Source organism: Colletotrichum destructivum, chromosome 4, assembly GCF_034447905.1.
Source record: "Colletotrichum destructivum chromosome 4, complete sequence".
In the NCBI taxonomy this organism is placed as follows: Eukaryota; Fungi; Ascomycota; class Sordariomycetes; order Glomerellales; family Glomerellaceae; genus Colletotrichum; species Colletotrichum destructivum.
The window spans coordinates 4,697,912-4,712,097 of NC_085899.1; the positions used below are offsets into that span (position 1 = coordinate 4,697,912).

The 14,186-nt window shown below is 54.5% G+C and overlaps 4 protein-coding genes across 4 annotated transcripts; all 4 read right to left on the reverse strand.

Moving 5' to 3' along the window:
- Positions 1 to 1,478: 1,478 nt before the first annotated feature.
- CDEST_07366 (Putative FAD/NAD(P)-binding domain, FAD/NAD(P)-binding domain superfamily) lies at positions 1,479 to 5,037 on the reverse strand. The gene is made up of 2 exons (XM_062923525.1): positions 3,595 to 5,037; positions 1,479 to 3,523 (listed from the first exon to the last, which is right to left on the reverse strand). The coding sequence occupies exons 1-2, from the start codon at positions 4,955 to 4,957 to the stop codon at positions 3,138 to 3,140; spliced, it is 1,749 nt and encodes a 582-aa protein (XP_062779576.1). The 5' UTR covers positions 4,958 to 5,037; the 3' UTR covers positions 1,479 to 3,137.
- An 825-nt stretch (positions 5,038 to 5,862) lies between these two features.
- On the reverse strand, positions 5,863 to 8,049 carry CDEST_07367 (Putative major facilitator superfamily, MFS transporter superfamily). The gene is made up of 6 exons (XM_062923526.1): positions 7,628 to 8,049; positions 7,309 to 7,520; positions 7,038 to 7,249; positions 6,807 to 6,983; positions 6,357 to 6,745; positions 5,863 to 6,297 (listed from the first exon to the last, which is right to left on the reverse strand). Exons 1-6 carry the CDS (start codon positions 7,895 to 7,897, stop codon positions 6,121 to 6,123), a joined length of 1,437 nt encoding a protein of 478 aa, XP_062779577.1. The 5' UTR covers positions 7,898 to 8,049; the 3' UTR covers positions 5,863 to 6,120.
- Positions 8,050 to 8,594: 545 nt separating this feature from the next.
- On the reverse strand, positions 8,595 to 10,392 carry CDEST_07368 (Putative major facilitator, sugar transporter, major facilitator superfamily; the record flags this gene model as incomplete). Its single annotated transcript, XM_062923527.1, has 4 exons — positions 8,595 to 8,966; positions 9,020 to 9,123; positions 9,184 to 10,125; positions 10,185 to 10,392. 4 exons carry the CDS (start codon positions 10,390 to 10,392, stop codon positions 8,595 to 8,597), a joined length of 1,626 nt encoding a protein of 541 aa, XP_062779578.1.
- Positions 10,393 to 11,055: 663 nt separating this feature from the next.
- On the reverse strand, positions 11,056 to 13,808 carry CDEST_07369 (uncharacterized protein; the record flags this gene model as incomplete). The annotated part of the gene is made up of 5 exons (XM_062923528.1): positions 11,056 to 11,273; positions 11,326 to 12,479; positions 12,536 to 13,164; positions 13,235 to 13,627; positions 13,689 to 13,808. 5 exons carry the CDS (start codon positions 13,806 to 13,808, stop codon positions 11,056 to 11,058), a joined length of 2,514 nt encoding a protein of 837 aa, XP_062779579.1.
- Between the last annotated feature and the right edge of the window lie 378 nt (positions 13,809 to 14,186).

The window sequence follows — 14,186 nt, forward strand, 5'->3', positions numbered from 1 at the left end:
TCACGATGGTGCGAAATCCCCAAAGTGCAGCGATAGCCGGCGCAGCCCCGGCCCCCTGACCCCCCCCCCCCCCCCCGGGACTCTCTCATAATCAGGCCGATACACGATGGAAATTGGACTTGTTACGGCCCCCGACCTAGAAGCAGATCTCATGTTCCTCCCCATCTCGCCTACCCTCGACGAGTGTCTGGGGGCTAGACCGTGAACCGTCTGTCCACTTTTGCGCTCCGACTGAACGCTCAGAATGTTTTTTCGGTGTGCGTGGTGTAGTAAGCCTCTCGCAGACTTTCAGACGGCGAAACTGGGTCCCTACGTTCTTCGGCCAACACCAAGTTGGGATATTTTGAAGCCGACCCCCGGCGCCGTTTCGGCATCCTCTTGCCGTTAAGCTTCGCAGCCGTCTCGGCTCCTGGCGGCCTGGGCCATGCTCGCATCTCCCCCACCGGTCCCGAAGACACTCCCACATCCCCGACGGGCGTTGCTTTCGCCTCTCAAGTCCCTCCTCGCACACGCCACCATAGCAGCCACTCAGCGACGGTCGTTCAGGTGTCCCATGCCGCAGCGTGTAGGCGGGGCTAGGGGACCTTACATAACAGCCTTCCTGCTAGTCTGCAACTCTCATGCCGAGATCAGCGCGGCTACAGTTCTATACGACTGTCGAGGTATGGACCATGACGTGATGGCTGCGGTCAAAAATAGAAACGTGCGGCTTGTTTCATCTGCGGTACTCCAGACCAGAGGGAATCCATACCAAAACGCCTTGCCAACCCTCGTAAGCCCCGTTTCCGATTCCCCGGCGCATTCTCACTGGTCCGTTCGTAATTCCCTTTGGAGAACCGTCACCGAGCCATCCCAAACCATATTGCCGGTAGGGCTTCCCTGAAAAAGGAGTTCACATCACGGAGCATCATTCGATGAAACTTTCCAGCAAGCCACTCGGCCATGAAGTGCCGGCTGATTGTCCTGCCATCCGATTTCCACCCCCCTTTGCGGATTCCAGTGGAAATGGCGTTGGTTTGATTGCCCATATCGGCGCATCACCAGGAGACTTATCCATACTCAGGTGCATTCTGACAGGCAGATCCGGCAGAGAGAAGAAGGCTTCTGGCACATCCTCCATCTTACAGCAATGGTATATTCACTCAAGCCCCAAAGAAAAAGTTTCAATAAGGAGCTTATTTCGCCATTCAGGACCTCAAGTGTCCACAGCTGATGCTTCCATTTTCAGGGTTTCGACACCGCCACAGCGCCGCCCAAAACGTATGACCGTCCGTTTATACCACAATCCCACACTGGTTTCAAACTTCTCCACTCAACAATACCTGTATGCTCATTCAAGCCGAACAGAGTTTTCTAGCATAGGATCTGTACTGTGTTCCGTCCTCCGTCTTGTAGCTATCATTCTGTTCTCCACCGCGGAAGGGGCTTAGCTGAGCCTAGCTATCCCGGACCCCCGGAGAAATGTTGATTCACATGACTCAGGTCGGTTAAATGATGGCAGTGGCCCAAACTCACTTCAGAATTCGCTAAGAGGCCAAGCATTTTGATGGACTGCAAACGGGACAAGCGCCATTTCCCGTCCATCAAGGGCGCATAAGCCACTGCCAAAACAACGAGAATGATTGAAGTCTGTCTGATTCAATGGCGATAGCGGAAGCTTATGTCAGCAAACGTTCTCCGATTTTCATACAAGGTTATCAGCCACAAGCGCCGAAAGAAGAGCACATGATGTGGCGGTGTAGCTGTCGCCACACACAAATCCCAGTATTAGAGCCAAACCCCCCAAATGTCAGTTGCACCTAACTGGTTGAAAACCAAGTTTTTTCATCCGAGCTGCAGGTTATGCAGTCTATACAAAGATGAAGTCCTTGGCGAGACAGGCGCAAGCCACAAGTCATAATGACGAGATGTTGACCCACACAGCCACAGCCACACCCCCTCATTGTGGCGCGTTTTGTCTCAAGCGCCACATCCGTCCTCCGATGTGGCCGGTCGCAGCCCTCGCCGTGACGGACAATGCTCCGAGTGACAAATCCGAACCTCCGTCATCCGAACCCCACACCCGCTCCGCATCCTCTACGTGAGAAAGGGACTTGCGAGAGTTTATCGACTGGCGAGGGATGGACCTTCCTCGGGGGCGGCATGTAGAGCACACCCAGCGCCGTGTGCGGTCTGTGCCTTTACACGTGTACATAGACCTAAAGCGCCCTCCCTCCCTCACGTCCCTCGGCTCGAGAATTTTTTAACATCGGTGTTGCGAGTAGATTAGACTTCCCGAGGAGTTAGTCAGAGCATCATGCCGCTGGCTTCCGTCCCTCCTACCTCCCTCGCCACCGGGGCAGACTGATGCTCAGAGGACCGGCTCTCTGGAGGTCTGGGCTGCACATCGACCGACGACGAGCTTATTGCGGTTCCAGACCGCACGCAGGACGCTGCCGGAACAGGGAGGTAGAGGGAAACGCTGCCCTGTGCGGGAATCCTCTTCGGATTGGTGGGAGGTTGGCATGTTTGATGAAAGGATGATTGAGGTTTATCGGTGGCATTGTAGGCACGTGTTCTGCTAATTGTGATTTCCACCGGGCAAAACGGATTGGTGATTGATTCCTTTTAGACGCTCGATCCAGGGAAAGTATGAAATGAGTCGCTTTCCGAGAGGCACGGCAGCCCACGAAGATGGCTTGTCTACGTCCATGTCACGATACCAACAAGCTCCGAGTCCTTGGAACCTTGACAAGGTGAAAGTATATTTGAACAGATGATCTCAGAATCTGCAAAATCGACGGTTCTCGGTGACAGCATCTCATTTACATGAACGACTTATCATAAATAGCCCTTGCTTGGGCTATAGACTCTACTACGACTTTACCAAAGTCGTCACCAGGGTGTTGTCTTCACTTGACTGGTAAATGCAAGAGCTGCGATGCCTTGTACTAGACTTTCTTTTTTTGGATTCAAAAGAAATTCTTCTGTTGTTCACGGAAGGTACTTCATGTTTCAAAACTCAAGGAGTAAATTTCGGTTGTGCCCAGATTCTTACTCTATCCGAAGATATATATGTGTAGATTGGGCTGTAGATTGGGCTGTAGATTGGGCGCCCTCTTCGTTTCATCAAAAACCGTGGGGGCACTACCTATTCCTCATACAATGACCTCGTTCATCAGAGAGACGTCCTCGGCGCCGACCCGGGCCTTCTTCTTGCCTCCCTCCAGCCTGACGACCTCAAAGTTCTCCCAGCTGCTCGTTCCCTCCCGACAGGCCTGGATGTACCGGGGGATGCCGCCGAGGTAGTTGAGCTGCTCCTTTTTCTTACCCGGGATGTTGGCCCCGACGTACCACGACGACTCGTTCTTGCTGAAGAGCGTCGACTCGTTGATGTCCAAGATGACCTTCTTCCAGTGCTCCTCGGCCGACCGCCGCGGCTCGATGGACTGAACGTTCTCCTCACGGAGCCTAGCGAGGATGTCGGCGATGATGTCGACCTGTTGTTCGATGAACGGCGGCGCGTTGGTCAGAGCTGTGGGGGCTATTCGCGTTTCTTCAGGTCAGCCGCTCGTTTGGTTCTCGGGGGGCACGTCGTCGTGCAAGAAGACTTACCTTGAGGCCCGTACAACATAAACATGTTGGGGCAACCCCTGGTCATGAGGCCGAGGTACGTCCAGACGCCGTCCTTCCACCTCTCCTTCAGATCGACGCCGTCTCTGCCACGCATCCCCATAGTTGTCAGCGCGCCGGTCACATTATCGTACCCCGTTGCGAGCAAAATTATATCGTGCTTCCTCTCCCTCCCGTCCTCCGTCACGATGCCGCGCGGCGTCCACTCGCGAATGCCCGTCTTCTTGAGGCCGACGACCTCGACGTTGTCCCGGTCGAGACACTCGTAGTAGTCCTGCTCCAGGCTGCTACGTTTGGTTGCAAGGGGATACGGCTGCTCGTCGGGGACCAGAATGGCCCTCTTCTCCGGGTTTCGGATCCTGGGGCCCGTCTTCTTGGCCCAGAAGTCGTAGGCCAGGCGGTTTGCCTCTGCGTTCACCAAGAAATCCGTGTACTGGCACACCTGGAAGTTGAACGCGCCCCGCTGCCAGAGTTCCTCCCACCACGCTTCTCTCTCCTCGGCCGTCGTCTCGGCCGTCGACCTGGGGTTGACGTCGGACGGGACCCCCAACCGGCTGTCTTTCGCCGCTCCGAATAGCTGTCCGTAGATGGCCTTGAGGCTGCGCTGCTCGAGCTCTGACAAAGCGCGCTGCCGCATCGGAAGCGCGATATTAATGTTGCGGACGTACACCGTCAGCGTTACGCCGGGCTGCTTCGAGATCTCCTGCACACACTGAACGCCCGTCGCCCCGGCCCCGATGATGGCAACCCGCTTGCCCTGCACGTCGAGGCCGGACTCAGGCCAGGACGCCGAGTGTACCACGGTACCCTTGAACGACACCTTTCCAGGGAATTCGGGCTCGTGCCGCTTGATCGAGCTTCCCGTTGCCGTGATGAGGAACTGGGACGTGATGCGCCGGCCTGTGTCCGTCTCGATGATCCACCGCGCCGTCTTGGTGTCGAAGTCGGCGCCCACAACGACTGTGTTGTAGCTCACATCCTTGGAAATGTCGAGAACGTTGTCAATGTGCCGGAAGTACCTCTTGATCTCCTCGTGCCCGGGGAACCGCTCCGTCCACGTCCAGTCCTTCCAGACCTCCCTGACGGAGAGTTGGTAGTAGGGCGTCTCCGAGTCGACGCGCGCGCCAGGGTAGCTGTTCCAGTGCCACACGCCCCCGAGGGCGGATCCGGCCTCGACGACGTGCGCCGCGAAGCCCTGTTTACGCAGCTTGTGGAGCGCGTAGCACCCGCCGAAGCCGCCGCCAACGATGAGCACTTCGTAGTCCATAGTCGCGCCCGAGGTGTCGTTGTGAAGACATCCTCTGTCGTCGAGGCGGCCGTTGTCGAGGTGGCCGATAGAGCCCATTTATTCGTACAAGCTTGCAACTCAGTTGTGAACCTTGAATCTATACGAGCTGAATCATGACACGGTTGAGCGAAGAGTCATGCAGACGTTAATAGACTGGATGAAAAGGGGAATTCGCGACTCAGTCCGGGAGAGTCGTCGCTTTTATGAGTTGATGGACGAGTGGACGAGAAGATCAGATGCCGCTTCTGAGTTTCCACGGCGGAGAGGGGATGAAGCCGATCTGCAGCATAGTTTGCTTCTCGGCACATTGTAGCGGCTGTGAGGTACAATTATCGGAGCGTTTGCCTCTGCTTAGCACTGCTAGCTAGTTCGTGTAAATAGTTGATGTCGGTGGCCCGCTAAGCTACCGGTTGGTCGCGAGCGATCGATCGACGCAACCTCGGGCGAGTTGAAGTTGAACTTTTGAGACACTGGGTTGAAACGTTTCCCTGTGTCGGCAACCTTGTCTGCGTCGCAACGGTTCGGGTCTGAACCTACTTGTGCGGAAACCGACCACTATGATATCATGATTGATGTGATGAGGTGTTCGCAGTCCCCCAAATGGACTGGAAATATGGGCAGTCTGTTGATCTGGTACTTGGAAGGCTTGAGATCGTTGACAACCTCCATAACCCAATGCCGGTAGGTGGCGAAACTTTGGTGCAAGCAGGCCAGCTAGGTGCCTGTTGTGCACCAAGGGGTAGACAGATGACTTTGGAAGGGGCTGACAATGAGTGGAAGTTTAGTTCGCTGCGGGTGGCGTGGCCCAGCATTCCTCTACTTAGGCCTACTCATCTTTCGCAACTACCGACGTTGACCTTGTTGACTCGTTGACACCCCCTGATTTTGGCTATAACAGAGGTTGCCTGGTTGAGTACTAAGACTCCAGGAGGAAGTTTGTGACGTATGAAAGTGAGCACCGCGGAGAAAGTACTAATATTAGCATCAACTACTAACTAACTACTGGATCCTCAGATCAGTTTTCCGACGGTGGGCGCCATCGACATTGCAATGATGTCAGCGTCAAAGGGTATTGCACCGGCCGGTCCCAAGAAACCGGCATCAGACCGGGCATCAGCTTGGTGGGACTAAGTATACTAGACCCAAGCCGGCTCCGAGTTCGGGGAATCAACTCGGCGATCCTGTCCTCAGACAACCCCAGACTAATACTCATTCGCCACCTACTCATCTTCATCGTTAACATCGGCAATGGTTCCCTTCCTCCTTCCCCTTCTCTCGAGGAACGCAATCAACAAGATGACCGGCACGGTCAGAGCACCGGTCACCAAACTCGCGATGTAACCTTTCCGGTAGTTCGGCGCGTCCGTGACGGGGTAGAAGATCAGCGGCCACCATGTCTAGCTTTCGTCAGCGTGTGCAAAAATCATCATCATCATCATCACAAAGATCCACTCACGACGAAGGCGAAGTCGAACGAGTTCATGAATCCCGTCGTGATCGCCCGGAGCTGCATGTCGTGGGCCGTCAGGTCGGCCATCCACGAGTACCAGAGCGCCTGCGGCGCGTAGGTCGTTCCCATCAGGTAGAAGGCGAAGAAGTAGCCGGCATCGGGCGGGTCCGAGATCAGGATGGCGCTGCTGACGATGAAGGTGAAGCCGATGCAGAGGGACGCCTGCCAGCGGGAGCGGAGCTTGTCGGACACGGCGCAGTAGATGAAGGTGGCAACGATTCCCGTTGCGTAGGTCGCGGTTGGGTAGTTGTTCTGCTGGATTACGCTGTAGCCACGGGAGGCCATCCAGAGAGGTATGACGTTGTTGCCTATGGCTTGGACGCTGAGGGAGTAGACTGTTCTCGCATCGGTCAGTAGCAGTTCACAATCGTCCAAACTTTGCAAAGACAGACTCACGCATGAAGACAGTCGGCAGCAGCCAGAACTGCCAGCTAAGTAGAACTCGTCTGAACACGGTCCGGTCCCATGACTTAGTCTTCACACGGCCGAGGCGGCTAACGGCGAGTTCCCTCTCCTCGGGGGTCAGAAACCTTGCTGTGCGGTGCTCTGGAAGATCCGGGATGGCGAACCAGCCTTCAAGAGATCAGTCTAACATGTCCCGTTGCTCCACGGACGCGGGCAACCTACCAAAGATGGCGAAGGGGATGGTGACACACGAGACCACCACGAAAATGAGCCGCCACGGAGCGATTGGGCCGTTGGAAAGAGACGCCAGAAGTCCCGCCTGGATCCAGCCTCCCGCCATGTTGCCGAGGTTGCCAAAGGCGCAGAAGACTGCCGCGCGGGTGGCGAGCTCGGATTGCTTGTACCACGACCCGTAGATGAAGTGCGCGCCCACACTGGACATGTGTCGGTGAGAAGCTGTGGTTTCACGAGGCTCGGGCGCGGACGGACTTACTAGGCGATGGCTGAGAAGGCGCCTTCGAACCCGTTGAGAATAAAGACTTGATAGACATGGTTCGCCCGGAACGTGACCAGAGTGAGGACACTCCAGACGGTGTTCGCCGCAACGAATACGTATCGGGGTTTGACGACAGTCAAGATGGAGGTTGAGGGGATCTGGAAAACTGCATAGGTGACTAGGTAAATCGTGTGCATGTAGTTGAAGTCCTAAAACCCGTAGTCAGCACGTATCTCGAAGGTAATACTTCTTCCACCAAGCCGGCCCGAGACCTGAGTCTCCGACCTATCTTGTCTCACGGTTTGCTACTCCTCACCTTTCCTTGGAAGTCCAGCTCTTCCTTCATCCCGCTGATGTACGCCGTGTTGTAGCTGGCGCGGTTGATGCCGAACAGGAACCAGACGACGGAGAAGTAGATGAGCACGGTGAAGTCCAGCTTGATGAGCAGCGAGCGCTGGACCGACGGAGGGCCCCAGAGGGCCGTTGTGATTCTCGACGCCATCTCGGAGCCTGGACGTGATGACGGCGGTTGAATCGAGACAGGGAGCAAAGGCGACGCCTCCTCCTCCGAGGTTGCGTCTGCCATTTTGTGTGCTTTGTGCGATCCCACCCCTCACCCCCTGTCTGTACCACGAGGTTCCACAGGCACGATGCCGTCTTAGAGGGTTGCAGATTTCGCCATCGTCGATATGCGCGGTAGGCCGGTCATGTATGAACGGAGGTTTGGGGGGGGGGGTTTCGTCGAATCAAGATGTGAACATTTGGTCCCATTAACGACGGACTTAATAACCAGTTCGGCGCTAAAGCCGCATAGGCATATTACCTTGGTTCACACTGCCATGTGCTTATCAACCCCGCTCATCCCCGCTTATCCCAACCCCGATGGCGCGATCATGTGGCAGAAGCCACGTTTGAATAGTAAGAGTGGCGTTAGTAGAGGGCTGCTTCTATGATAGAGAGTATAGGCTTGAGTAAGGTAGGTTTCCGATAAAATTTCAAGAGCATATACAACCTACTTTTAGTTAGAGTTATTTGTTAGACATTTACAATAATAGAAGGAAAGTCATGAATATATGTCTGTTGGTGGAAGTGTGTTACAGGAAAAGGCGTCCGACATCAGGCCTAGATCCCCCCTAGGCATCCGGGTTTTGGCCTCGGAGCGATGTATCGGCGATGATAGGCTTACAAACCTCACTCTATCGTCTACATAGCTGATAGACTTGGGAGAAATGTAAGTTCTTGATTGAACCTTACAATCTGATTCGCATTGTCACCAGAAGCCATCAAACGTTGGTTCTAGTCGCTTCCGTCTTCCCTTGGTTCAGGTGCGCCGCGCCGACTACAGCTTCGTCGTCGTCCACAAAGGCTTTGTCGCCAAACGCAAGCGCAATCTCCTCAAGGGTGTGATTCGCTGTCTCAACATAGTAGAACTTGGCCAGAGCCACTGATATTAGGCAGAATACCGCGATGATGACGTAGTAGTAGCCCCCGATGCTAGCGAACGCATCAGGAGCTGACATGCCGATGGCGAAGTTGAATACCCAGTTCGAACAAGTGGCGAGCGCCATGCCCTTGCTACGAGCGCGCAGTGGAAAGATCTCAGCTGGGAGCAACCAGGGCATGGGACCCCAGGTGAAGCCGTAGATGGCGTTGTACTGAGAACAAAGTAAGCATGCGCTATCTTACCATCTTGGAGGGACGAACTTACGACAACGACGAAGGCGTAGATGCCATTGGCACGCACCGTGATGTCGGGTATATGTGCCTCAGTAAAGGCGCAGACAATGCTGAGGGCGATAGCCATGAGGATGCCTAGAGGGTTTAGCGTTCAATGTTCCGTGAGATGAACGGGATTCCAGGGGATGTGCCTACCACCAAGAATCAACAATGGGCGTCGTCCCCATTTATCAGCGAGCCACCAGGATAAGGTCGTAGCAGCTACATAGGGTATCGAGTTTGCGGCAGTGTAGAGCAGCGACTTGGACTGACTCATTCCAGCCTTGGCCAGGGTCGTGGGCAAATAGAACGAGATGACGTTGATTCCATTCAGCTGGGCAAACATTTGCGCAGTCATGCCGACAATGGTACGCTTTCGATAACGTGTGAACATCTCTCGCCATGAAGATTGTCCAAGAGTCGCCTCGTAGCGAACCGCTTCGCTAATCTCGAGCATGACCTGCTGGACGTGTTTAGCATGCGTGTTACCGTCAGGCGTGTGCAGGTCGGCAACTGTCTGTATGCACTCCTGCGTGAAGCCGTTGCGGGCGAGCCAGCGGGGTGTTTCGGGTAGAATGAAGGACATGGCGAAGAGGATGAAGGCGAGGCCCATCTGGATGAAGTAGGGACCCTGCCAGGACTCGCTCTTTGGCACGAGGTGGTAGAAGCCGAAATCGACCCACGTCGACAGTGCGTAGCCCCCGATGAGAAATGTGTATTCGATCCCTACCATGAGGCCACGGCGGTGCGGTGCGGCGATCTCGGTCTGGATGATGGGGACGGTCATCGACAGAAAACCAACGCCGAATCCTTGGATCGTTCGTCCGGCTATGAATGTCGCGTAGTCGGGGGCAAAGGCTTGAATGAAGGCGGAGGCAAAGTAAACGAAGCCGCCTAGTCGAACGCATCTCTTTCTGCCAATCATGTCGCCAATGTTGCCGGCCATTAGAGAGCCGATGGCGGCGGAGATTTGCAGACATGCGACGAGGATCCCTGTGATGGAGGGGTTGATGTGCTCGCTTGAACCTTTGGCGCCTCCGTAGTCTGCGAAGAATCTCTTGAGGAACACGGGGTTCACCAAGAGGCCGGCCACGACACCTGAATATGTGTGTCAATGAGGTGAATTAGGCATATGCAGGAAAGGATCTGTAACATACCCTGATCGTAGCCAAATAGAGCATCGCCGAGACTACCAAAAGCGCAGGTCATCCACAGCAGAGGTTTACCCCTGAAGGGATAGCGAGCATGGACAGTCTTTGGCTTGATCTTTGCCTCGAGCCATGAGACTCGTGGTGTTGGTAAATCTACGACACTGGAAAGAACAGGAGCAGACTCCAAAAGAGATGGCGCAGGTGGTTTCTCCATTGCTTTAGTGATGATGTGATGAGACAACTTTAGATCGCTGGATTAGCCTGAACTCCAGATTTCTATCCCCGTGGGGAGAATCTGGGGATATTTAAAGCATCGAGATCTGAACTCATTTCCTCGCCCCGGGTAGTAGCTTTTTGCTTTGAGCCGGCGGAACCGGAAGACTTGTGCAAATCGCGAAGCATGGTAGCAGCCACTTCGTCAACTTCGTACCATTTTCAACTGTTCCCCACGATTGAGCCGACATAAGAAGCGTGCAACAACGGCCATAACCCTGTTCCACCCTCAGATCCAAAATCGTCCTAACCAATCAGAAACGATGTGCCCCTGTGGGGTGAACCGGTTCACGGGCTGACCAGGGTATGTGTGAATCGAGGCTCAACATCCGTCGGAACCGTAGACGTGCGCTAGTCCAGTGATTGACCCGGATCCGTATGCCATGGGTGCCAGTGGCCATTCGAAATCTGCGGAAAACTTTTCTTCAGCCCGTACCCGGTATACTCGGATTCTTAAGTCAGGGTTTGCCTTGTTCTGAAATGTGTGAGATGTTGTTTATGTGTTAAAGGACGATCTGCAGTGGACGTCGAAGAACTTGGTCTTTGCCATTCTGAATACTGTGAAGTCACTTGTTGAAGCCTACAAATCTCGATCACGAAGGCGCTACGGCACTTGGCCACTCCAAGTAGAATCCCAGAGCCAGAAAAGACCGTTCGCCCCATAATCTACCGCATGCTGCTGCCCTGTTGACTCTGTTGGGCCTTGGCAAGACCCAGCTGCGTACCCAAGATGCTGCGATTCATTTCCTAGCAATACACCGTCATTCCCTGACTCTGCTGCAGGATTAGGCTGCAAGTATTCATTCTGAAATGGCGGAATGACTAGCGCAAGTCAGTATGGAACTGGACCTGCCACTGGGGGGTGATCACGTACTCTGCTGGACGGAAGCTAGACTTTCATTGAGGCGTTGTGCGAAGCTTGGATTGGGCCCATGTCCTTGATCTGGTCCGTGGACCAAGATGTTAATCACGGATTCGGTCTGGGTGTGAGAGACTCGCTCCGAAACTGCAGAAGCTGGGTCGACGTCAGGAAGAGGAGGTTGCGGTGCCGCCGTATGATCCACGACGCCCGAGCTCGGGGGAGCGGTCGGTCCGATCATGGCTTCACTCTCGCGCCGAAGGAGCAGACGTATGAGATTCTTCAGCACGGCACTGCTTTGGCTAGACAGCGACGATCTCTGACCCAGGAGCTCTTCCAGCCGGAAGACCTTGGTAATCGGCCTCTTTATCCCTTGGGCTTGGTCGGAAAGAGGGTCCGAGAGGGCAACCAGAATCAGGACAATGGCCGCGTTGAACATGTTCATAGCCACAAATGCCACGAGGTGACTTTCAGTCGCAAGTTGGGTAAGCTGTGGCAGTTCCGTCACGCTGGCAGTTCTGACTGCTGCGTCCCACCATTGTTCCGAAATCGCCGTTGGCTCGGCTCCGAAATCCTGATTCTCACGGGGCGAGTGGACACTGCCGCCGTGGGAGGCTAGGCTTTGAGGGCCGGCGTGGCTTGCCGATGGAGAAATCATGTCTGCGACGCTGCTGCCATTCGGTCCGGGACTGCTCAAAGAAAGGTTCTCCAACTGACGAGTCAGGAATGGTCGATGCAGCACGATCAACAGGTTGTCGAATGTCAACTGCAAGGACAAAGATTGAAGAAGATGCGCCCGTACGCTCCAGCCCGTGGTGAGAGGGTCGTAGTCCCGCTTCAGGTCCAAGCATAAGTCCGGCGGCAAATGGCGGCGCCACGATGCCAGTCTCTGTGTCACGTTGCTGATCATGGATCGGTGCTCCGAGTCGAAGTATTGGTATGTTGCGCGTGCCGACAGAGAGCCGAATATTTTCTTCAGCGCTGGTGATGCGATGAGGTATAACTGCGTTAGCTCTGTCTGATACGGTGAATAGCAAACGCTACTAGTTACTTGTGCGTGTGCGGTATCTACCCCAAAGAACGGCGACTCAGTGAACTTGGCTGGCAAGTCGACATTGTAGTCTTCGTCGTTGATACTAAGAGGACGTCCATACGAGATCGAGGCGAATCTGGGCCGTCAGAAACTCACCACCATCGGAAAGAAGGACTGTTGAATTCATCATACCTATCCCATGTGTAGATAGTCCACCATACCCGCTTACGCTCTTCAACGTCATCGAACGATCCGTCTTTTTGTCTTCGATGTAGACCCAAGGCGTGAGACATCTTGATGGTTGCACCCAGCAGGGCAAAAGACAGATTTGGCCGACCGTGGTACACATGATGAGACCCCAATAGGATGAGGGTCTGCACCGCTGCCAAAGAGCGCTGATCCATGACCTGGACCAGCCGCGTTTCTACAATCTTGAGTAGATCATCGCTCCATAGCTTCCATTCTTGGCTCCCATCACGAGGACCCTTTTTGGACTGATACCATGCTGCCATGCCAAGTACCGTTGATAACAGAATCAAGAAAGGCGCCTCCGAGGGATGTGCCAAGCCATCCTCAATCGACTGAAGCTGTCGGCGGAATTTTGGTTCGTATAGGACGAGAGAGAACCAATGGACAGCCTCAAAGTACTCCTCTAGCAGCAACTGGATTGTGCCAAGATCCGGGAAGCGGCCTTCAAGAATGGTGGGTATTGGAAGACGCTGGCAGCCGTTCCTCGGAAGAGGGGTCCGGGTACCTGCTCCACCGTCCGGAATAGCTGATGTTTGGTTCTCGTCGATTGTTTGACTTCCCAGGCGATAGATCTGGTGGCGAGGATCGAGTTAGAGAATTACGAAATCAGAACAAAGATAAAGAAACAAGATTAGCCCTTACCTTGCGGGCAATGCCCATTGCTGACTCCGATTCACCATAATCTAGCGATGGCCACGAACCGCGTTGGTTAATCGAGTCTACTGCGTAATCACTCTCGACACTCCCTGCCACGCGCTCCTCCTGCGGAGATAAAGCCTGTTCCGTCGGGAGGCTGGACGCAGAGCGGGCATTACTGAGAAGAGTAGCTTGAGGACGTCTTATGCATGTTAGTCTAATATGAACCGCAAACACCTGGATGCAACAAATGCGAGCTTGTTTTGCATACTTTCGCAACTTGGACGCGCGACGTTCGCTGCGATTCCGAGCTCTGTCTCTTGGATGCTCGTCAACAGACGCCTGGTCACAATCGACGTTGGCTCGCACGCAGAGCGAGCACGGCCTGAACGAATCACACTAACACCAGTCGGCGGATCAATCACGCTGACGCGGAGAAGATGGACAGGGATGGGCCTACTCTGCTCTTGTTCCGACGGCATCTACTGCATGCGTTGGACACCCGCGTTGGCAACCGGCGGATCTCAATCGAAGTCGATGAGCCGTCCTCCGAAAGCTGATGATGTCTGGGTTCCGACATTGTGAAATGATGAAAGTTTGCAGCATGAAGAAGACGGAACCGAACGACCAGGCTGTACTACAAAACATGCTCTGTAGAGTTGGCCTGCATGAAGGGGTAGTTACCCCCTCATGCAGGTTAGGTTAGAATGCGAGTCCCAGTGTCGCAATTGACCGAGCATTGGCCCAGTAATGACCGGATCCGAGACCGAGATTGCTGACGGCTTGTCCGAGGACACGGTTCCGGCGGCACACCCTCCCCTCCCCTCCCCTCCTTACATCTGCCGTTCTCCAACTTCCTCGGAACCGGCTCACTACCAAGTCAACAACGGGTACAAGGGGAGCCAAGGAGGTTACTAGATTGACCAATCAGGTTTCATTCAAGGAGAGGACATGATCA

Excerpts from the sequence above, each read along its gene's own strand:
- CDEST_07367 (XM_062923526.1), bottom strand. The coding sequence starts at position 7,897 with ATGGCAGACGCAACCTCGGAGGAGGAGGCGTCGCCTTTGCTCCCTGTC. Across the intron at positions 7,521-7,627 it reads AGCTGGACTTCCAAGGAAAG|GACTTCAACTACATGCACAC; the intron begins GTGAGGAGTAGC and ends TACGGGTTTTAG. Across the intron at positions 6,746-6,806 it reads GCTGCCGACTGTCTTCATGC|TCTACTCCCTCAGCGTCCAA; the intron begins GTGAGTCTGTCT and ends ATGCGAGAACAG.
- CDEST_07366 (XM_062923525.1), bottom strand. The coding sequence starts at position 4,957 with ATGGGCTCTATCGGCCACCTCGACAACGGCCGCCTCGACGACAGAGGA. Across the intron at positions 3,524-3,594 it reads TATGTTGTACGGGCCTCAAG|CCCCCACAGCTCTGACCAAC; the intron begins GTAAGTCTTCTT and ends AAACGCGAATAG.